Genomic DNA, 22,219 nt, shown 5'->3' on the forward strand with positions numbered 1-22,219 from the left:
AAATTTTTGTTGCATACATACACTTAAGATTTAAAGAGCTACTACTGAATAAGCAAGTCCTTTGGCACAAGTATGCTAAACAATTGGTTGTTTCAGGGATCCGAGGCAAAAGCGACTAGCGGAGAAGCAGAAGCAGCAGCAGAACTCACAGATTGGCGCGGTGCCGGAGAAGCTCAGCTTCAAGGAGAAAATGAAAATGTTCGCGATGGAGACTGGCGAGGACGGCACGCCGCGGGATAAAGTGAAGATCTCGCGCGCCCAGCGTGAGATCGACAACATCAGCAGTCCGCTTAATTCCAATAGTAACAACAATAATAATAACAACAACACCACCACTACCAGCGGCAATAACACCAATAACAATAGGACCTAAACGTTGGATTCTTATTTTCACAGGCCTTAGCAATTAAGATACATCAAATATTTTTCGAAATATCTAGGACGCTTGGAGAAAAGTCATGATTGCGAACTACGAATTGAAGAAGCACGATGTACGTGAAGAGGTAATCTTTCCAACATTTACGTTATCTAACCAAAAGACATCATTGTCTCGCTGCTAACATAATAATACATCTGTAGATATATATATACATATACATATATATATATATCAATTTTTTACAAGAATAACAATTATTTAATTGAAGGCGCTATCGTTAGCAAAAAGTAAAAAAAGTTTACACAACTTACATTTATCTTTTTTATCCGAGAGTTCGTATCATACATAATAATTAAGATTATCAAATTTCTGCCTTATTTTTCCCCCGAACGTCCTAGATACTTTGTCGTGCGTTTTCCGCTCAGATAAAGAAAGAGACATACAGAGAAATATGTATACCGCGCATAGTTGTAGTTCCACAAACGATGCATTAATTAAGTTTATTACTAATGATACCACACGAGGGCTACTTTGCATTCAGAAATAGAATGAATCCGATTAGCCGGCGGCGACTCTTCACACAGCGTTGAAGTACAAATAGAAGCTTTTGTATAGCTCTTTGACCAAAAATGTTGTGTGTTCTGCGAAGAGAAGGACCAATAATAACGTAACGTTGCGGACGTACTGCGTTAGTCGCGACGAGAAAGGAAGCTGTCCGGCCGTTCTCATACGCGACGCGTACCAATATTCCTGACTACTTCCGGACCAACATAATCTTATTATAAAGTAACTGATATAATCTGTCGAGACTAGTATGGCATAGGATAAAGGCTCGCGAGTACTAAATAAGCTTTTGAGAGGCGCGGATTGTTTCGCGAGGGTAGCTCGCGAGTGTACATAAGGAGGAGACAGACGGTAGGCCGGGCAGCATGATTATCGTACACTTTAGTTTTATATTTATCTCTCGGCAGTAGAAGATTCTGATATATACATATTTAAATTGTACCACTCTATATTTACACACTTATGCCATTATGCACTTAACAAAGTACGACAAAGTAGCGAAGGTAGATAGAAAATAGAATGGAAAATAGAAAAAAGAGAAGGGGAGAATATGTTCGCACGAGCGGGAGCGTATGTGCGTATAAATGAGAAAAATGAGGAGTGCGAATATAACGAAAGATTTATATTTATATATAACTACCTGTCCCAGCAGTATAGACGGCACTAGTTTAGCTATTTTGTAGAGTTTGAACGAGAGTTCTATTCCTCATAGAACTCGAATGACGGCCCTACCATTCTGTAGAACTCTGACAAAAGCTCTTAGAATATAAACGGAGGCTCTACTTGCATAGAGTGTAGAATAAACGCGTTACGCGATATGGATAATGCAACTATGATGAAAGATTCCTATTTTGAAGTGTCTCCATTCGTTCCATTGATAATTTCTGAGGGAACCGAAATCTTAACGCGATCCATTATTGATATTTTATTGAATTTAGATGGCGAGAAACCAAATTTAGTTCTTGCTAATCTTCGAAATATGATTAAGAATTGTTTTTCTTTTGTTTCATTAGTAGTACTTAGAAAGAATTGTTTTTGTCTATTAAGCTTGTTCTTACAAAAGCCATCTTTTGCTAATGTACAGGGTGAATCACTTAAGATGTTTATCGCAATATATTCATCACTTATATATATATATTTTTTATACAGATTTATAGAGCTAATTAGCATTGCTTATTTTTATTAATTGGTTAATTAAGTGCTTATATTTACTTTGAGATGTATATTTGAGGATATCATATATAGAGATATAAAATAAATCATGGATTGTTCGCAAGATTTATATTGTAATAATTAATATTTTTATTATTATATATAAAAATATTAGTGCAACATAAATTTTAGCACATTACCGCAAAATTCAATATTTATTTTATATTGAATATGAAGAATCACAAGGAGTGTTGGAACAAATTTGTGTTCTCAATAAAATGTTTCAACGTATTTTTATTTTTGAGCGATTTTTTAAATTTACGATAAATAAATAACGCACATAGGCGGCATTTTTATTTGTCACATAACGTATATTATTTCGCAATTTCTATGATCATCAATAAATATATTGTAAAATTAAGAAATATCGATTCTTTTAAGAACGCGTAACTCTCGAATTGCAACGCGTCGCGTGTGATCAGCCGAGAATCGACATCTTAAGTGTCTCACTCTACGTAATCCCTCTGTTAAGCGCCTCAACGCTAAGTGATAATCAAATTGTTATCGTTAGGCGCGAGATTTGCTCGAAATGTTTCTTTGCGTAATTCTAAAACTTTTAAGTTTAATCGTATTCGATTTTTTCACACCTCGAGTATTTCGCGGATGTGGAAGCAGTATTCCAAAAAAAAGAGAGCTTAGTGATCTAACGTGAAGAACAAAGTGTAGCAATATTAGGATGTAAGGAACAACTTATGTAGTAACTGTACAAACGATCGTTGAGAATGTTTGTTGATTGATCTTGCGCGATAGGAATCGCCACGCGGGTCGGTCCGACTGACGCTGGAGAAGTATTTCACGTTCCACTCAGTGCTTCGGTTATATTTGTTAAAATTGTGTGACATTCTTCACCGTCCAAGTCTGTGTTCTGTGTTACGACATTTTACAAATTATCGGCTGCTTTCGCGTTTTCGACAGTATTCTCGGGAACTCCGAGTATGTGAATGTGTGTGTGTGTGTGTGTGTGTGTGTGTGTGTGTGTTTCGAGTATTATTTGTAAAAATAATTTGTTTCCGACGTTTCTCTTTTTGAAATTCATGAGCATTATAAAGCTTATTTTCCGGCACAGAGATAGAGAGAAAGAGAGAATAAGAATGAGTGTGTGCACAGAATGCAATACTAACATCGCGTAACTAACAATACAATATTAATACAGATCAATACTAATATCTTCGCTTCCAAGAGAAATCATTCGCGTCTCTATTCTCATGTAACATTCTCGAATTTGTGTGTTCAGCTCTGCTTGAGAAACGGAGCGTTGCGTTGCGATACGGAATATCTATATGGACGATCTCTTAAAAAAAAAAAAAAAAAAAAAAAAAAAAAAAACAAGTGACTAGCGCTTTTACATTAAATTGTTCGCTTAAATAAAGCATTTAATTTTCTTCAGAGAAAACCTCTGCGATTAATCTCCAGCGATTTCAGTAATCGCTTTCTACATCCATAGAGAATGTCTTCATAAATGCGCTTTCGTCTTATTTATCTGTCTCTTTTTATATATTTTTTTCTTATTTCTTTCGCGCGCTTATGTCGAGATCCGATATTCCAGTCTTTATGGGCCTTGACACATAGAAAAACTTAAGCAGTAAAACTTAAGCAGTAAGAAATCAACGGTATGGATTCGCTACCGCTTAGGGCCGTGCCTTAAGTTCTTGACTGTGATTGGCTGATTTGCTTACTGCTTGAGTTTTACTGTTTAAGTTTTTCTATGTGCCACGGGCTTATCATTCCTCCATCTGGGAACGATAGTGATAATCTTGAGCAGCTTGTTACACACCGTCGTGCGATAAATTTTGCTCGTGATCACAACGAATTTCCGCTTTCGAGCTGTACGCTGATTGTACAATTGTCGCGCGAGCGAGGTTCCATCGTCCGTAGTCTTAACTTTTTAGTTTTAATCAGCCATATCGTAGGTCAAGATCGACGTTATTAATAGCAATTAATTACTTTTTAAGAAAGGCTGTAAGGAGGATTATTTAAACGTATTCGTCGAGGTAAATTTTAAACTCGAAGTTAATCAAACATACATGTATTAATAGATGAAAAAAATTAGAGGGAGAGAAAGAGAGAGAGAGAGAGGGAGAGAGGGAGAAAAAGAAAGAGATAAATGATAAGAGATAATCGAAAACTCCCTTATTGTTGTGTATAGCGAGCGTATATATTTGCACTATATTTTGTAAAACTGTTTTCATAATCTCATATAGAAAAGAAAAGAGAAGAGCGATGATATCAGCCGTTAGGTTGACTAAACGCCGAGAGCGAATCAACACGTCACGGGGATGTTATTAATATTACTATATTTTACTTATAGTACCGATTGTAATTTCGCAAAGTACAGTATATTTTTTAATTATTGTATCATGTAATGTTATTAGCGAAATACGATATTTGACGGAAAATATATGTCAGCTGTATTCAACGCTCGATGCCTCCTTCCCCTTGTCCCTCATATTTCTTATTTATTTATTTTTCTATCGACGGAACGCGCTGATATCACCAAAACGCATTTCCTTTCTACTGACGTGCCAAATAAAGTCCCGTAATATCATTTTTAAAAAGACGTATATTCATACATTGAATGTTCACACAAGATTAAGAGTGATTATATTTTGTTTCGACGTGTTTCGCTGGCTTTAAAAATATTGCAGTGTTCCGCTTTCGCGGAAAATATCGAAGGGTAGGATATAATTTGCGAGAACTGTTTCTGCAAAAGAAGAGACGATTTTATTAACATTCATCGTTATAAAATATGTTGGATTGCAATGCATTTAATTAATTTCGTTAAGGCTATGCGCTTTAACAACAACGATTACATTAACGTCGTTCCACTTTTAACTTTTGATACTTTTATTTCTACATATATATGAAGCGATTAACAGGGAACGATAATGAATTGAGTTTTTTTTATTAGAGATTCAACGTTACCAAAGCTAATAATAGGCTACGTGAGCTTCTGGCAGATCCGATAGACTGTCATCAATAATAGCAAAATCTATATATTGGAAAATAGATTTATAATAAAATAAATAATATATAAGATTCTTTTTTTTTAGTATATAATTCTTATAACTTACATTCTGATTGAGTAGATAGACTAGAATTTCGTAAATTGTTAAGCGCGATTAATTGTATCATTGCGGATTAATATATAGGTGCGTATATAACTATAAGGTGTTACATCTTTACTGTATTTCGATAAAAGATATCAGATTAATTTCAAATGGATTTTTCATTAACAGAGATATCATATTCGATATATTAATTAATAGACGTAATTATCAAAGTAATACCTAAATTCAAAGATCAAGAAGATCTAGGAAGTGATTTGTTCGAAACCCTGTCGAGAGGAAAGATAGTTTCGAATTCATTAGGGAATTGTAATTAAAATTAAAGTCTGCGAACACACTGTGCGTAGATCTACGAGCTTTCAAGTCGTCATGTTCAATATACATATATAAATGAAACGACGTTTCAGTATCGATTGTCAACAGGTGAGCGTACACGCACTTTAAAATACTCCATTCGCTTAACAGCTCGCATGCGTTGCATACGAAAAAAAGACATTCAAAAGCGACGAACAACCGTTTCCACCTCGTCGATCCTCTCGGTAATCGTAATTTTATTTAATTAACATTCTTAGATTAATGAAAGCCTCTTAATTATCACATCGAGCGATTGTTATTTAACCCTGTGCGCTATGATAAACATTATTATCGGCATTGTGGAACGCACGTCGTTTTATGCCACGAGCTCACGGGCAATGATCTCACATTAAATTACACGAAACGCGATTAAACTAATTGAGTAATTCGATTAAGCGAATCGTTAACGGGTATTTCATATGCGATCGATTAATCAACGATTTTATCGTTTCATATGTAGCATCACATAAGGTTCTACGGAAGCGAAAATCTAGTATAAAGAGACAAAAACGTGTCTCCTTACAGTTTACGCTTTACATTATATTCTATTTTGTATGTTTGGAAAAGCGAGGTACTAGTCGGTCGACTATGAGCGAAAAATAACTCTTCTTCTCTCTATAATACAACAATCTACCTGTGAAAAATAATTTATGTTTTTTGTAACAATCTATCTTTAATATATTCTCTATATCAGCGAATCAAGGTCCAACAGGGTCAAATTATAAAAATCGCTGTAAATTTGCTTTTACTAGAACCGCCGTAAGGTGTAACCGCAATAACTTGCGTACCTGAGAGACCTTCCTCTAATATAATCGATGTTATTTCATTAACAATCTCGCCGTAGATCGTGTGTCATATGTACATACATCTTATTTAACGCGCTAAAATCGCTGCAACAACATTTGAAGCAACTACTACATCAGCCTAAAAATTTTCCCCAATTCACTGATTAATTAATTCTCCCGCGTTCGTTTCTCTTTTCATTCCATAGGAATAATTGGGGAGTGGAAGATTTAATCACGTGTTGTACTTCACGATAAATCATCATTGACAAGGCGAAATGTAAAGCACCGATGTGTAACCGCTCAGCGTCGTCTCTCTATGATGATAATGATTTATCAAACAGTCTGGCGGTCTGGCAGACTTCAGACCACGGTCTTACATACCCGTGCTTCAGACGTAGGATACGTATTTGTGTTTGTCCTATATGTTGAAAGCGAGAGATTCGTGATAATTATCGCTTTCAAACGAATGCCTGTCTCAATTAAAGACTTCGTTATGTTCAACTTGTCCTAGAGCGATTAAGCCTATTCAATTCCATTTCCGTTGAAACTCGAAAATAAATAAGGACAGCACTAAGCTACTTAATTAAAAAGTCTATATTCACATCTGACATTTAGCGCTGAATGTAAGGTATGAAATATATATGGTGCTGAATATAGCTTCTCTTTTAATTCTAATTTTATAAATTCGCCGTATGAAATTAAATCCTGCAAACTTCCTTTCCGATCGGTTTCCTTCTTTTCATTTATTGTTAGTATTATTTAAGATTAAATATCGCAGATCTTCCTTCTAGTGCTATTCCAGGATTAATATCCTATAAATACTTCTAACAATACGTAATGTATAACGTACTGTGATTGTGGTCTCTCTCGTCTCAAGGTGTTCTTTCAATTTTGATTTTAATTATTTTCCTAGATCAACCTCTGGAGAACACTGATCCTCACTACTCGATAGGAACATTCGTTATCGTAAAGAAACTTAAACTCCACTCCGCAAACCATTGATTTTTATGTTTTAACAGGACGGAAAGGTATGTGCAAAGTATTATATCTCCACGCTAGGCGCAATTCGTCATTTAGGCTTCTCAAATATATCATACATAGCTATAACTATTCTTTAAACAAGTGCCAACTCTAAACCGTCGTACAAAATAGAGCTTCTATGTGTTTTGAACAATTCCAGCTTTCAAATACGTGATATGCAATGAATAATCAGCGAATAAATTAAGAAAAATTTTAAAACAAGTTACAAATTGTTCGATCGTTTCTAACTTTTTTGCCAAACCGGAAATAAGTATGGCTATTCTAAATTTGAGCTGATATTATCTATTACAGACAGTGACCTGACTCTTTAAAAAATAGCTTCTCCCTGCCACACACACACACACACACACACACACACACACATACACACACACGCACGCACGCACGCACGCACGCACGCACGCACGCACGCACGCACGCACATACACACGCACACACACACGCACGCACGCACACACACACACACACACACACACACACACCAAAAAATGAAAACTTTGTCAAGAGAAAGGAATTTTATACCACTTCAATATTGATTAGTCTTGTTACTTTAATCCTAATACAATTTTAATTGTATAATTGTTCTCTTGATATTTCTTCAATTTCTTTTCTTCTATCTTACTTTTTTCAGATATCCTGCCTTTCTGCTTAGCGCATTACTTTTTATTTTCACATGGGGCTTATAAACAAACGAAAAGTCACGCCACTGTCAATAATTACGCCGCAGATTATACTACTCGATTTAATTATTACATATTATCAGCTATCACGACGAAGCTCGGTGTATCTTTGATTATCACTGCTTTTGCAAGCGGTAGCTGAACCTGGCAGTAAAACCTGATGACCGACATTTCGTGGGAAATTACTGAATACGATCGAGTCAGGATAAAATTGCAACAGTAGGACACAAGTAATGTTGCAATATTCTTCAATAATTAATCAATTGCTTATTAACTTTATGATGACAATTGAGCTATATCATCGAGATGATATTTATAATTATATTGTTATGTTTAATTATATGTTACTTTTTTGGAGACTTTTCAGAAGCTCTTTCCTAGAGATGCGTGTCAGTGAATTAATAAAAAGCTTCTGAAAAACATTTCGTTCTTCCCGACAGAAATATCGGTCATCGTGTTTCGCGTGTCCGAAGTCTTTGATTCGCGGCACGCGAAGGGTCGGCCTCTCTTCCTTTCTTTCTCCTCAGCGTCCGGCCCATCGCGCGCAAATACAGAGAAGGCATTTCGCACGGCCGTGGTATTATTGGCCGGAGCTGACGGACGTGGTGTCGCTGGCGGTGGACGCGGTGTCCGACAACAGAGGCGGTAACGGCGGCGGTAACGGTGGCGTCAAGGGTTGCGCCGTTGGCCTCAGTAGCTCGTACTGTCCCCGCGACACCCGCACGGAGGGTGGCGACAGCACCACGTTCATGTTCTCGGGTAACGGGGGGAACACATTGTTCTGAAATTGACCGGACACGTTGCCCACCGGCTCGTAGTTTGCCACCACGATCACCTTGCCGCTTCTGCTGCACGCCTTGCCGACCCCGAAGTAACGGCTTCTCGCCCATATCAGCTGGGTGAAGTGACCTAGGAAAACGTTTCTTTGCATGAATTATTCTTCAATAAAGTTAATAAAAAATTAATAAAAAATACATAAGAATGTGTAAACCTACAGACAAGAAAAAGAAATGTTAAATCAAAACTTGTATACTCGTATATACGCAACAATCTATAATCTTCTTATAAGAATTTCAACTTTTTTTCTTGGTTGAACTATGCAAAACTTCGTTTAACTATATAAATGACTTTATTTAAGCAATTTTTCTTCATTTAAGGCAATATAATCTCATTTCAAGATTATTGTTGCGTATGTATATACGTATACTTGTATGAGTATATAAAAGTATTGATTTGACGCTTCTTCTTTTTCTGTGTACGAATATAATACTATAACAGAATATAAATTTAAAAAAGTCTAATTAAAATACTAATACAACATAATAAATTAAATCAAACAATATAAAATTTATCTCCTATCATTTCTAAGAAGATATTATAATAAGGCTGTTCTTCCGAAAACGTCCATGCTCCGATTTAGGTGAAACTTTGTGAACAGGTTCCTTTTAGATAAAAAAGACATATACCAAAAGGATTTTTTGCAACTCCAAAGTTTAGCAACTTTTTAAACATTTTTAACTTGCTGCCTCCGCGCATACACTTTCTACGCGAAACAAGATGCCACATGGGTTTACAACTTTCCACGCGTGGAAAGCCCACGCATGTACTTTGAAGACACACTATGTCTCTAGTTTATCAATAGTGGAGCCCCCCGCAGGGGGGCGGAACCTACTGCCTCCACGCATACACTTTTCACACGAGACGAGTTGTCACATGGGTTTGCATTGCAACGTTTCTGATTTTCTGAAGTTTCGCCAATGATGTTTATATTATGACTTTTTGACGGGTATGATTTTATGGTTGTTTACGTTACTTGAGAACTGTTTTGGTTTGTAATATACTGAGTTAGAGTTCGTTCACACAATTTTCCACACAAACAATGATAGACTGGACAATAATACATAGGACATAAGAAAAAGATGTGGAAAAATATTTAAAAAGTTGCTAAACTTTGGAGTCGCAAAAAATCCTTTTGGTATATGTCTTTTTTATCTAAAAGGAACCTATATATTTACAAAGTTTGACCTAAAGTTTGACGTTTTCGGAAGTTTCGCCCATTATATAATCTTACTAACTTTAGATACTGTTATTTTATTATTTTTTTTTACCTGCGTTTACATTGGCGTGGAGAATGTCCGGTTCCTTGAGAAAGTTGTACTGCCTCACGGCGGAGTACCAGTAGGACGCGACTTCCTGTCCCGTGACATCGCTTGGTACCGCGCCACCGGGACGACAATAAAGATTGTGACCTACGTTCCGATCGTTCCTATAATAGAACGTGTTCGTGTGCGCCAGATGATTAGCCCACGATTGAGCGTACTCGCACAACTGTAACATCGAACAATAATGTATAAGTATCGTTTAAGTTCGCGGCATGTTCTTGGGTCATTTTCCGCGTTGCCCTTTATTACTCTTGATTTACTACCTGGGGTGACATGGTCAACGGGGGTGCGTTGTGCCGTTGCCGATAAACGTTGTGCCAGCAAAGGCACTCGGTGATGAATTCGCTGTCGCGCCAGTCGGTCTCCAAATCGCTGCTATCGTGCGTGATACTCATCGGTCGGTTGCTGAGTATCTGCAAAGAAAATTCATCTTGATTCGCGCGAGGGGCACGCAATAAATCCATTCTACGATCTATGCGATATGCCACACGCGATATCGTACAACTCCGTCCTCGGGTTTCGTAAGGCGCTCGCCTCCTTCGGGCCTCTAAATACTGGAGTCCGCGAATCTCGAGCCTTTCAAGTGATAAAAATTGTAGATCCTTCGCGAATCTTAGCGAATTTCGGGATTCGCAAATCTCTAAAACCTGAAAATCTTGCATTCTTGAATTTTTAATCTACACAAGTTGTACAATCCTTGAATTCTCAAATCCTGAAATCGTCGAGCTTGAGATTCGTAAGTTCTCTTAGGTGTCTGGATTCTCTTTGGATTTACATCTAGAATTTTAAATTTCGAATTACTGCGCTTTTGCATCCTTATAGATGTCTACATCTCCAATCCTGATTCTCTTTCTCTTTAAAATTTAAAGAACACTATGGTATTCAGCCTTCCGGCGCGGAGCATCGCTTCGTGTGTCCTCAGAACCGAACACGAAGGAAGCGTTGCTCCGCGAATAAAATTTTGTGCAAAAAACAAAAAAAAACAACAAAACCGAAAGATCGCCAAAACGAAAGTCAACCGAAAGTCCAAACAGACCAATGTGCAATATCCCAATTGCATTTAGGAACCGAGATAACGGTGCGCCGCTCCTGACTTTAAAGTATCGACCCAAGTTCTTTGCGCGCGTGCTCCTTCGCTCTTTTGATTTCGTATTCCATTTCGAAAACAGTCGCACGTCAGATAAGCCAAGGACACAACGGAAATTATATTCCGCGAACCTGAGACACGTAATCCGGCGCGCAATGTTCGTCTTTAGCTATCTACCTGGATTTACAAAAAGACGCGACATTATTTGCTCTCTTACAATTATTTCACTATTAACTTCATTTCGTAATTGTTTTCAAAATAACATAGAATAACAGAAAGATCATTTGACAATGCGATATGACAATTTTTTACATTTCGAAAAAGTATACTCAATGTAATTATCCTACTGGAATCAATTAACGCAGTTTAAAATCCAAGTTGTCAGTTCATTAGATCATCTAACAATTTAAAAGCGATTCTCAAGACAAAAATACGCGCTAAAAAAAAGAAAAGAACAGTACTTAATTATTAAATTGAGGGTCAAGATCAGTCAAGATCGTATACTTTAAGATAATTACTTTAAATTGAACGAAATAATACTCTCTGAGAGAGCGTATTCGCGATTTCTACCGTCTACCTTCTTCAGAAGTTTCGGCCGATTGTCCAACTGTTGTTGAGTCAGCTCATAGTTGATCGAAGACGTGGTGGCTACTACGGGATCGGCAATTCGCTCCGCTTTGTACAACTTGCTCTGTTCCACTCTTTTCCTGAGGTTCTCCAGAGCTGTTGCCTCCTCGCGCTTTCTTGAAGGCGGCCAGTTCGAGGTATGGATCATGGTGATTCCGGCACATGGTGAATCCTGACGGGGACGAAATTAACAAACTGTTGTCTCAGTCATTGTAGCTTCATTACGCGAATATAATTCGCCGGACACGATAAAAAAATATATATAAATTTAAATTGAAAATTAACTTAATATAATAAATTAGAGTAGAATGAAGAAATAAGCTTTTATATCCGAATGAAAGAAATTAGAACAATTTTCCGCTTGTGTGAGCTAATGAACTAATTAACTCACTGATCAATTAAGGAACTTTTGTAGAGATACGGTTCATTATAATATATGATGTACGACTCTTTCGGAGTACGATAAATCGACAAGAACCTCCGAGAACCTCTTTCATTTCCCGAGAATAAAAAATTGCGATTTAAAAAATTCGTAAAGATACGGGATTGATGAGATAAACTCGAGAAAAACGTACAGAAGTGTAATGCGGTTTTCTGTCTAACTTCCAAATTCTATAATTAGAAATAATTAATAATATAAAAAATATTAATGAACAAATATTAATAAATAAATGTTAATTTAATATAATTGAACATTGATAAAATGAAGATAATAGATTAATAATAGTAAATATTCGCGAATTAATTATAACTGTGGGGAAAAAAATTGTAGATTAACGAATGTCGTGCGTAAAGTAGTAATGTTATAAAAAAAACACGCGATATATATAATTAATTATATTAATAAAACGGATTAACGATCATCAAAGAGTGTAAACATTTATGTAATCTTGCGTAACACGCAACGTCGTGAGATATAATCCAAAATAATGCTTTATCAGTTAAAAGAAATGATTGACACATGGTGAATTGGATGATGACATAGATCTGCAGAATGATTCTTTGTATCTCTTTTTTGTCTTTCTCCTGGATTATCAATTCTTAAGTCGAAAGAAAAGTAAAAAGGGTAAATATGCATCTTTGAAAAACCCTCTCTGCTTTCCTAAGGTAATCTTCTGATCTTAAGACACGCAAATTCTAGGCATCCCTCTCTTTTCGATCAGTATCATTCGTGAATCTCTAGGTTCTAGCTTATGCACAGAGTTCCTCGCACGAAGGAGACTACTCTTCTGGGACCGTAAAACTCCTCTCCGAACGCAGGAGAGACGTGGACAGCCACGATCCCCCGTGGCCGTGGGGCCCGTCGAGGACCAACCTTGGAGTGATTGCTATTGGAAAAATTGAAATCCAGGTGTGCGGCCTGGCTGAGCAATCGTCGGCTCGCGGGGCACCGGTTGCGATTGATCATCTCCTTCTGCATCGCGTACTCGATGAAGTAGCTCTCGAACTCGGACGCGCTGTCGCGCTGCGGCAGGAGCTCCGCGGTCTCCTCCGCATTGCCATACGCGCGGCTCATCTCGCGCAGCTCCATCGCGGGCGGCGCGCCTCGCACCACAATGCCGCGATCCACAACCGTGCCGGACCAGGCGCATACTGGCCGGATTCAGCCCGCTCCAGCCGCGCAAAACCGCGAGCGAGCGGGTACGTACCGCGGATACCGCACACTGCGGACGTACAACGTATGCGCGCCAAGTTCGCCGCGCACGCGGCCATCCGGCCTACGAAATTCCGCTCGAGATGTTGACACGAGGGTCCTCTAATAGTTCGCGAATTACGCGAATCTCCCGATTGATCAATGTCGCCGATAATGAGATGCCATTAAAAATTGGACATGCATCCGAAGCGGCTGGTTGAGCGGGCCGTTGTAGCGTAAAATTAATATCAATTTTCTTTCGAAAGAGAATAATATGAAATGAACAAATATGTAACAGAGTTCATTTTTGGTCATCACTGATGGTGCTATAACTATAATTATTCCTTTTTCTAATTTTATAGAATTATGAGATCTGTAAATTGAAACAGTGATAACATGATAAAATATTGATAAAACATTGATAGTTTAGTATAAGTTGAAATACTCGTATAACCACTATCTTCGATGCATTTTTAAATTTGTCAATAATATCAGCCTTCTCATAGCATAATAATTTGCGCAGTGTTTTCATCAGTTTAGTAATACCTCGTCGATAACTATCTGCTTGAGTCGATAATTCTGATAATTATGCGATATATATTGTGTGTAGTCTCGATTATCTTTTGTTGCGAATTATTCGTACGTTGCTAGTGATTAATAATGAAGAAGTGATCTTTCTCTCTTTCCTGAATTGTTACAATTTTCGATTCCCTGTCTAAACTAAAAAAAAGTACTGAAAAAGAGAAATGGGAGCAGTAAAGCTATATTTCGAAAGAAATAGGTATCAATATAAGAAGTTTATGTATCTGTCACTGTCAAAGATATCGATACGAAGATTAGCTTAGATATTTTATTTTATAATATAATATAAAAGAATACTTCTCAGAAGTTCACAGAGATATTATTCTTATCTAGGATATACGGATTCGGTATAAATCGTGTGATGAGAAGAATACCTTGCGAGTTCAGTTCATCGTTATTTATTATACAGAAATACATTAATCTTGGCTAGCATCCACATTCTCGGTTTGAAGTCCCTTGAACGACGAAACGGATATATATGTGACGAGGGTATACAGCTTGTTTGCAGAGTCCTCGTCGTCGTTTCTCCTCCTGCTCAGTCTTACACGAACTCTGAAGGGAACGTTTCTGAAAAGAGGAAAAATAATGTGTGATATATTCCTAGAATAAGAACAGGAGCCCTATTCTCGAATCGTTTTCATGAAACTCGCATGCGAAATTCAATGTTTCAAATAGAAAACGATGAAAACGATTCGAGAATAGGGCTCCTGTTCTTTATCGCTGCACTGGACTGTACTAAAACTTTCTATCTCGCTTTCACAAAACTTCCAATAAATATCTTTTTCATTTTAAGTACGAGTGTACACTAGTTTAGCGAAAAAAGACAAGCCTATAGTTACGTGCACTCATTTTTCCACGATAAAATTGGAAGATACAAAGTTATATTAGATTGACAAATCTCATATATTCAAAGATGTTCAATATCGATTAATTAATGCAAGAATTAACTATGACTGTATTAGCACGGTTTTATTTTCTATTTCTTGTTCTCAATGTACTTTATATTTTTGGCACAAATTATTACGTCCAATAATTCTAATTCGAGAATTGTATCCAAATTATTACTCCAGGAATTTAAGCATGCCAACTTGAAGCTCTTAGGGCCGATTTTACCGCCTCCGATTAACTTGATCCTCTGATTAAACTCACTCTTCGTCTCTTTCTAAGGGGAAAGTTAGAAAGAGATGAAGAGTTAATCAGAGGATCAAGTTAATCGGAGACGGTGAAATCGGTCGTTAGTTTTGTTGAGTTTTTATTGAAAAAATACCTGATGCCTTTTGACCACAATTGTTTGTTGAGGCGTGTGTCTATCCTAACATCAGGTGTTCCCATCTGTTTCTCCGCGAACTTCCTGATCTCCTTGATCGCTCGCGGAGCGCGTTTCTTAAATCCAACGCCATGAAGGCGTTTGTGAAGATTTACGGTGTATTCGCGAGTCACCACCTCGTTGATCGCACTCTTTCCCTTCTTCTCAGAAGACTTTGCCATCTTTCACCTGCAATTATAAAATTATATCGTAATGACAAACTATATACGATCGTATGCAGACATAATCATATCCAAGCAACCAATCTCACGAAAAAAAATAAAATTTCAGAACAGAACAAATATCTCGTCAATTGAACAGAATGAAAACCGGCATGTATCTTACGATGGAGCAAAATTTTAAACGCTATTTGGTTCATTGTAACTTTGGACGTAATGCATCGTTGAAGTGTCACACCGAGCAGCAACAAACGCAATAAACGTCACGTGCTCAGCGCTGATTAACGGACGAAGAAATCAGATGTGACGATTATTTCAACATTAATTCACGAGAGGAAGATTTACCGGATAATATTTTTGACAATCTAAACGCATGTAAACAATATAGAAAAGGATGTTTAAGGATTACAATCTACAAGAAATCATTATTCATAACTACCTCCTCGATGCACGGTTAAATGCGGAAAGAACTAAAACTAAAAGACTAGAAGATAGACGCTCTCACCATCGACGTTGACGCGATGTAGCGGGGCGACTGGATTAGAGGACTGGATTTATCTGTCCGAGGCCGAGCTGTAGAACGCGTCCATTGGCTGGGCCACTCCTAGGGAGCGAGGATAATCTCTCGTCCTAGTTGACAAAGTTCCTAGGAAGCGGAGTCTCGGATGTTAAATTCAAGGATCGATGTTTTTAGGGACGCACAGAACAATAAAGGCCTTCACACATAAAATCGCGTAAGAACGTAAAACGTAAGCGTAAGAAAATCGACCAATCCCAATCAAGTATTGTGCTGTCCGTAACCACAGTAGGGGGAAATACTTGATTGGGATTGATCGATTTTCTTACGCCTACGTTTTACGTCCTTACGACATTTTATGTGTGAAGGCCTTAAGTTTTTTTATGATATTAAGGGCCAATTTCACCAACCACAGTTAGCTTAACCGACGGTTAAAGTTAACAGGATTGACCAATAGAAATGAATCCACCCTGCTTTCTATTGGTCAATCCTGCTAACTTTAACCGTCGGTTAAGCTAACTGTGGTTGGTGAAATTGGCTCTAAGGGGATGCTGGAGCCGTAGCCGAACTCGATCGGCGTCGGTAAAGAAGACCGGCGAACTATATCTTTTCTTGTATAGACAAAGATATAGACAAGGATAGCACGCTACATTGCACGCACACATACGCACGATGCACACCGACATTATACTTTTATATTACGCTTCCAAATCTTGATTTGGGGGGTTTATCGATGTTTTTCTTGTTGTGCAATTCGGGGGAACTTGTTTTCGCGTTCGTACCAATGGTATATCTTTTATATGAAATACATCTTGTGACGAGCTGACAGCTCACCGCAACTCGAGACGCCATATTGGGATAAGAGTAGGATAAGGAAATCTGTACTTCCGTAATTTTTTCTCGTTTTCTATATAAAATCGGAGTTTCCCCGAATCATTAATGTATGTACTGCAATTCTGGAGAAGGATTTTTAATTCTGTCAAATTAATACGACGCTACGTGCCGACAAAAAATGCCGGTAAAACAGACGGCTCCAGCATCCCCTTAAGGGTCGACAGGAGTAACACTACCGACCTCTGTCGGGTTGCTTAGCTGCGAGTCCGTATTTTATTTATTATAAATTTTTTAAGAGCCAAAATGGAAAATCCGGCTCTGTACCAGCTTGCGGTTGATCTTACTGATTAAAACGAGCATAAGTGAAATGAGATTCGTTAATTAATTTGGCTAAAATTTGGGACAAGCCGTTCCTAAGCAGCTTTGCAGCTCTAAGCAAGCCTGAAAAAGCTGTTAGGTTATCCCAAATTTTAGCCAAATTAATTAACGAATCTCATTAAACTTATGCTCGTTTTAATCAGTAAGATCAGCCGCAAGCTGGTACAGAGCCGGTTCCATTTTGGCTTTTAAAAAATTTATAATAAATAAAATACGGACTCGCAGCTAAGCAACCCGATAGAGGTCGGTAGTGTTACTCCTGTCGACCCTTAGAGCCACCGCACAAGACTCTCGTATGGTCACGTAGCGTAACGTAACGTGAATCAACGACCGGAAATAAGTTGGCAATGCAAGTTCATATTTTTTAATTTACTATAGCTCAAACGATTGCTCCCTAATTGCTCCCTCAGAATCGACGATTGCTCCCCTTTTAAGATTATTATTTTTCGAGATATTTAATAAAAACGAAAAATTTTTAATTTTTATTGAAAAACATATTTATAATAATTCTATGCAACTTTATAGGGCATAGAACGATTGCTCCTTCATTGCTCCTTATTGCTCCATCATAATTTTAATGATTTATTGCATTTTTATTGAAAAAATAACAAATTAATCATTTCACAAGGCCGCCTATTGTAACTATGGCTCGGCAGCGCATGCGCATGCTACCATAACTATGCGCATGCGCGATGGTATCTGTTAGAGCTTTTACGGATACCATAGCGCATGCGCGTATGGCTTCTGCTTTCTGCTCATGGCTCCTGCAATTTTATGTGCTTCCATCTTAACTATTTCTCGCTTCGCTCTATTGGGATTTTTTAATCGCTCCATTCGTATAATTAATTTTGTATGATATTTTAGCAGAGAACTGTTTATTTTCTTGGAAAAATACATTTCTCACAGTCTTCTGCAAGTATATCCAACATAAAACGATTGCTCCTTAATTGCCCACCTGTCAGCATTGTGCATGAGCCCTTATTGACGTTAGGCTTAGTTTCCACGCGTCGCGTCATCTGTCGTTAAAGCCTCTTGCACAATGCCAGGCAACAGGCAATAGGAACAGGGAATAGAAATCAGAAATCATGTATAAATGCAGAATAAACAGTGACACAATCAATAGACACAGAGTTTCAGTCACGTTGGAAATTCTGTGCCTATTGCCTGTTGCCAACCAATCATAGCATTCGAACTTTTTAGGTTGTAATTAACGATTTTTTTAGTTATTTCCTGTTCCTATTGCCTGTTGTCTGGCATTGTGCAAGGGGCTTAACCAATCTAAACATCCCATTACAAATAATGTAATAAAATAAGATGTTCTGATTGGTCGCGACGGATAACGCGATGCGTGACGCGCTCAGTGGAAACTCGGCTTAAAAGGCTGAGTTTCCACTGAGCGCGTCACGCATCGCGTTAAGCCCGGTGTCCACGATGCAAGAACTGTGTCCAAGTTTCGATTTAAAGTCCGGTGTCCACGATGCTAGAACTGTGTCCAAGTTTTGGTTTAAGCCAATCATCTTGCAGCACTTACAGAAAAGTAGCAGTTTCATTGGCTTAAACCGAAACTTGGACACAGTTCTTGCATCGTGGACACCGGGCTTAAGCCAATCAACTTGCAGCTCTTACAGAAAAGTAGCAGTTTCATTGGCTTAAACCGAAACTTGGACCCAGTTCTTGCATCGTGGGCACCGGGCTTTAGGCCCGGTCTACAATGGATGTCGGAAGTCGGAGTCGTAAGAAATTGACCAATCACAATCTATTATTCTCCTTGCGGTCGAAAAATAATGAATGGTCAATTAATTGGTCAATTTCTTACGACTCCGACTTCCGACATCCATTGTAGATCGGGCCTTATCCGTCGCGACCAATCAAAACATCCCATTTTGATCCCGTCACAAGTAATGTAATAAAATGGGATGTGTTGATTGGTTAACTTGTGATGACGCGACGCGTGACGCGCTCAGTGAAAACTCGGCCTTAGTGCCCATCTACAATGACTACAATAGGTGTTTTAAGCCCTAAGGGTGCCTCCCCATGCAAGACGGAATCTCGGAATCATTCTGATTGGTTAATCCCATGAGGCTATTGGTTAGCCTCATGAGACTGACCAATCAGAATGATTCCGAGATTCCGTTTTCCGCGATTCCGTCTTGCATGAAGAGGCACCTTAAGAAATTGTTCAATCACAATTGAATTTGAGGAGAATAAATTGACTGTGATTGGTCAATTTCTTAGGGCTTAGGGCTTAAAACACCTATTGTAGATGGGCACTTAAGCCTTGTGTCCCACATTGTTAGAACTGCGTCCGAGTTTTGGTTTAAGCCAATCAACTTGCAGCTCTTACAGTAAAGCAGCAGTTTTCATTGGCTTAAACCGAAACCGAACGCAGTTCTAAGCATCGTGGACCAAGGCTTTAAGCTATATCCACACAAACTTGCAAACATGTTGCGTTTTCCACGAATCGTCAGTAGCCATGACTTTGGTTAAATTATTTAAAAGCCCAATTAAATAAAACTCGAAAACGATATCAAAAATATACACCAGAATATGCCGTACAACAGATACCACGTTCGATTTGGTTTGAGACGCACAGTGCACACCATATAACGACCATAAATCACAATAAAATATTGACGGAAATCCAATCTAACCTGCTATTCTAAATTGTTCTAGATGGGAATGATGAAATAACTTTGGAACTTTGTATGCGTTCCGAAACGTGCTGACCATCAACCTTAAGCCTTGTGTACATACACATACTAGAAATCGGAGTTTCGATTTAAGCCAATCAATGAAACTGCTGCTTTACTGTAAGAGCTGCAAGTTGATTGGCTTAAACCAAACTCGGACGCAGTTCTAACAATGTGGACACAAGGCTTAAGTGCCCATCTACAATGTTGTGTTTTAAGCCCTAAGCCCTAAGAAATTGACCAATCACAGTCAATTTATTCTCCTCAAATTCAATTGTGATTGAACAATTTCTTAAGGTGCCTCTTCATGCAAGACGGAATCGCGGAAAACGGAATCTCGGAATCATTCTGATTGGTCAGTCTCATGAGGCTAACCAATAGCCTCATGGGATTAACCAATCAGAATGATTCCGAGATTCCGTCTTGCATGGGGAGGCACCCTTATGGCTTAAAACACCTATTGTAGTCATTGTAGATGGGCACTAAGGCCGAGTTTTTCACTGAGCGCGTCACGCGTCGCGTCATCACAAGTTAACCAATCAACACATCCCATTTTATTACATTACTTGTGACGGGATCAAAATGGGATGTTTTGATTGGTCGCGACGGATAAGGCCCGATCTACAATGGATGTCGGAAGTCGGAGTCGTAAGAATTGACCAATTAATTGACCATTCTTATTTTTCGACCGCAAGGAGAATAATAGATTGTGATTGGTCAATTTCTTACGACTCCGACTTCCGACATCCCTTGTAGACCGGGCCTAAAGCCCGGTGCCCACGATGCAAGAACTGGGTCCAAGTTTCGGTTTAAGCCAATGAAACTGCTACTTTTCTGTAAGAGCTGCAAGTTGATTGGCTTAAGCCCGGTGTCCACGATGCAAGAACTGTGTCCAAGTTTCGGTTTAAGCCAATGAACTGCTACTTTTCTGTAAGTGCTGCAAGATGATTGGCTTAAACCAAAACTTGGACACAGTTCTAGCATCGTGGACACCGGACTTTAAATCGAAACTTGGACACAGTTCTTGCATCGTGGACACCGGGCTTAACGCGATGCGTGACGCGCTCAGTGGAAACTCAGCCTTTTAAGCCGAGTTTCCACTGAGCGCGTCACGCATCGCGTTATCCGTCGCGACCAATCAGAACATCTTATTTTATTACATTATTTGTAATGGGATGTTTAGATTGGTTAAGCCCCTTGCACAATGCCAGACAACAGGCAATAGGAACAGGAAATAACTAAAAAAATCGTTAATTACAACCTAAAAAGTTCGAATGCTATGATTGGTTGGCAACAGGCAATAGGCACAGAATTTCCAACGTGACTGAAACTCTGTGTCTATTGATTGTGTCACTGTTTATTCTGCATTTATACATGATTTCTGATTTCTATTCCCTGTTCCTATTGCCTGTTGCCTGGCATTGTGCAAGAGGCTTTAACGACAGATGACGCGACGCGTGGAAACTAAGCCTAACGTCAATAAGGCTCATGCACAATGCTGACAGGTGGGCAATTAAGGAGCAATCGTTTTATGTTGGATATACTTGCAGAAGACTGTGAGAAATGTATTTTTCCAAGAAAATAAACAGTTCTCTGCTAAATAGCATACAAAATTAATTATACGAATGGAGCGATTTAAAAATCCCAATAAGCGAAGCGAGAATAGTTAAGATGGAAGCACATAAAATTGCAGGGAGCCATGAGCAGAAAGCAGAAGCCATACGCGCATGCGCTATGGTATCCGTAAAAGCTCTAACAGATACCATCGCGCATGCGCATAGTTATGGTAGCATGCGCATGCGCTGCCGAGCCATAGTTACAATAGGCGGCCTTGTGAAATGATTAATTTGTTATTTTTTCAATAAAAATGCAATAAATCATTAAAATTATGATGGAGCAATAAGGAGCAATGAAGGAGCAATCGTTCTATGCCCTATAAAGTTGCATAGAATTATTATAAATATGTTTTTCAATAAAAATTAAAAATTTTTCGTTTTTATTAAATATCTCGAAAAATAATAATCTTAAAAGGGGAGCAATCGTCGATTCTGAGGGAGCAATTAGGGAGCAATCGTTTGAGCTATAGTAAATTAAAAAATATGAACTTGCATTGCCAACTTATATCCGGTCTTTACGACTCGCAT

General features: G+C 38.3%; 3 protein-coding genes across 15 annotated transcripts in view; 1 reads left to right on the forward strand and 2 right to left on the reverse strand.

Moving 5' to 3' along the window:
- Positions 1 to 3,484, forward strand: part of Cno (adherens junction formation factor afadin) — a 45,917-nt gene extending 42,433 nt beyond the window's left edge. For 11 of the 13 annotated variants that reach the window (XM_071774368.1, XM_071774366.1, XM_071774369.1 and 8 more), the window contains one exon: positions 97 to 3,484. In XM_071774368.1, coding sequence (XP_071630469.1) covers positions 97 to 373 — 277 coding nt within the window. In that variant the 3' untranslated portion in view covers positions 374 to 3,484. The remainder of the gene's footprint in view (positions 1 to 96) is intronic. The other 2 variants (XR_011731452.1, XR_011731453.1) reach the window with 2 other exon arrangements.
- Positions 3,485 to 5,317: 1,833 nt separating this feature from the next.
- On the reverse strand, positions 5,318 to 13,604 carry LOC139810643 (uncharacterized). The gene is made up of 5 exons (XM_071774378.1): positions 13,272 to 13,604; positions 11,907 to 12,128; positions 10,506 to 10,655; positions 10,189 to 10,408; positions 5,318 to 8,989 (listed from the first exon to the last, which is right to left on the reverse strand). The coding sequence occupies exons 1-5, from the start codon at positions 13,485 to 13,487 to the stop codon at positions 8,661 to 8,663; spliced, it is 1,137 nt and encodes a 378-aa protein (XP_071630479.1). The 5' UTR covers positions 13,488 to 13,604; the 3' UTR covers positions 5,318 to 8,660.
- A 949-nt stretch (positions 13,605 to 14,553) lies between these two features.
- LOC139810001 (large ribosomal subunit protein eL31) lies at positions 14,554 to 16,203 on the reverse strand. Its single transcript, XM_071773342.1, has 3 exons — positions 16,096 to 16,203; positions 15,439 to 15,666; positions 14,554 to 14,738 (listed from the first exon to the last, which is right to left on the reverse strand). The coding sequence occupies exons 2-3, from the start codon at positions 15,657 to 15,659 to the stop codon at positions 14,588 to 14,590; spliced, it is 372 nt and encodes a 123-aa protein (XP_071629443.1). The 5' UTR covers positions 15,660 to 15,666; positions 16,096 to 16,203; the 3' UTR covers positions 14,554 to 14,587.
- Between the last annotated feature and the right edge of the window lie 6,016 nt (positions 16,204 to 22,219).

The sequence above is a fragment of the Temnothorax longispinosus genome, chromosome 3 (genome assembly GCF_030848805.1).
Source record: "Temnothorax longispinosus isolate EJ_2023e chromosome 3, Tlon_JGU_v1, whole genome shotgun sequence".
Taxonomy (NCBI): Eukaryota; Metazoa; Arthropoda; class Insecta; order Hymenoptera; family Formicidae; genus Temnothorax; species Temnothorax longispinosus.

Coding starts and splice junctions, on each gene's coding strand:
- LOC139810001 (XM_071773342.1), bottom strand. CDS start 15,659: ATGGCAAAGTCTTCTGAGAAGAAGGGAAAGAGTGCGATCAACGAGGTG. Junction 14,739..15,438: donor TTGTGGTCAAAAGGCATCAG/GTATTTTTTCAA, acceptor TCCTCTTTTCAG/AAACGTTCCCTTCAGAGTTC.
- LOC139810643 (XM_071774378.1), bottom strand. CDS start 13,487: ATGGAGCTGCGCGAGATGAGCCGCGCGTATGGCAATGCGGAGGAGACC. Junction 10,656..11,906: donor GGCCGAAACTTCTGAAGAAG/GTAGACGGTAGA, acceptor TTTTCTTTGCAG/ATACTCAGCAACCGACCGAT. Junction 8,990..10,188: donor CCACGCCAATGTAAACGCAG/GTAAAAAAAAAT, acceptor ACGTTTTCCTAG/GTCACTTCACCCAGCTGATA.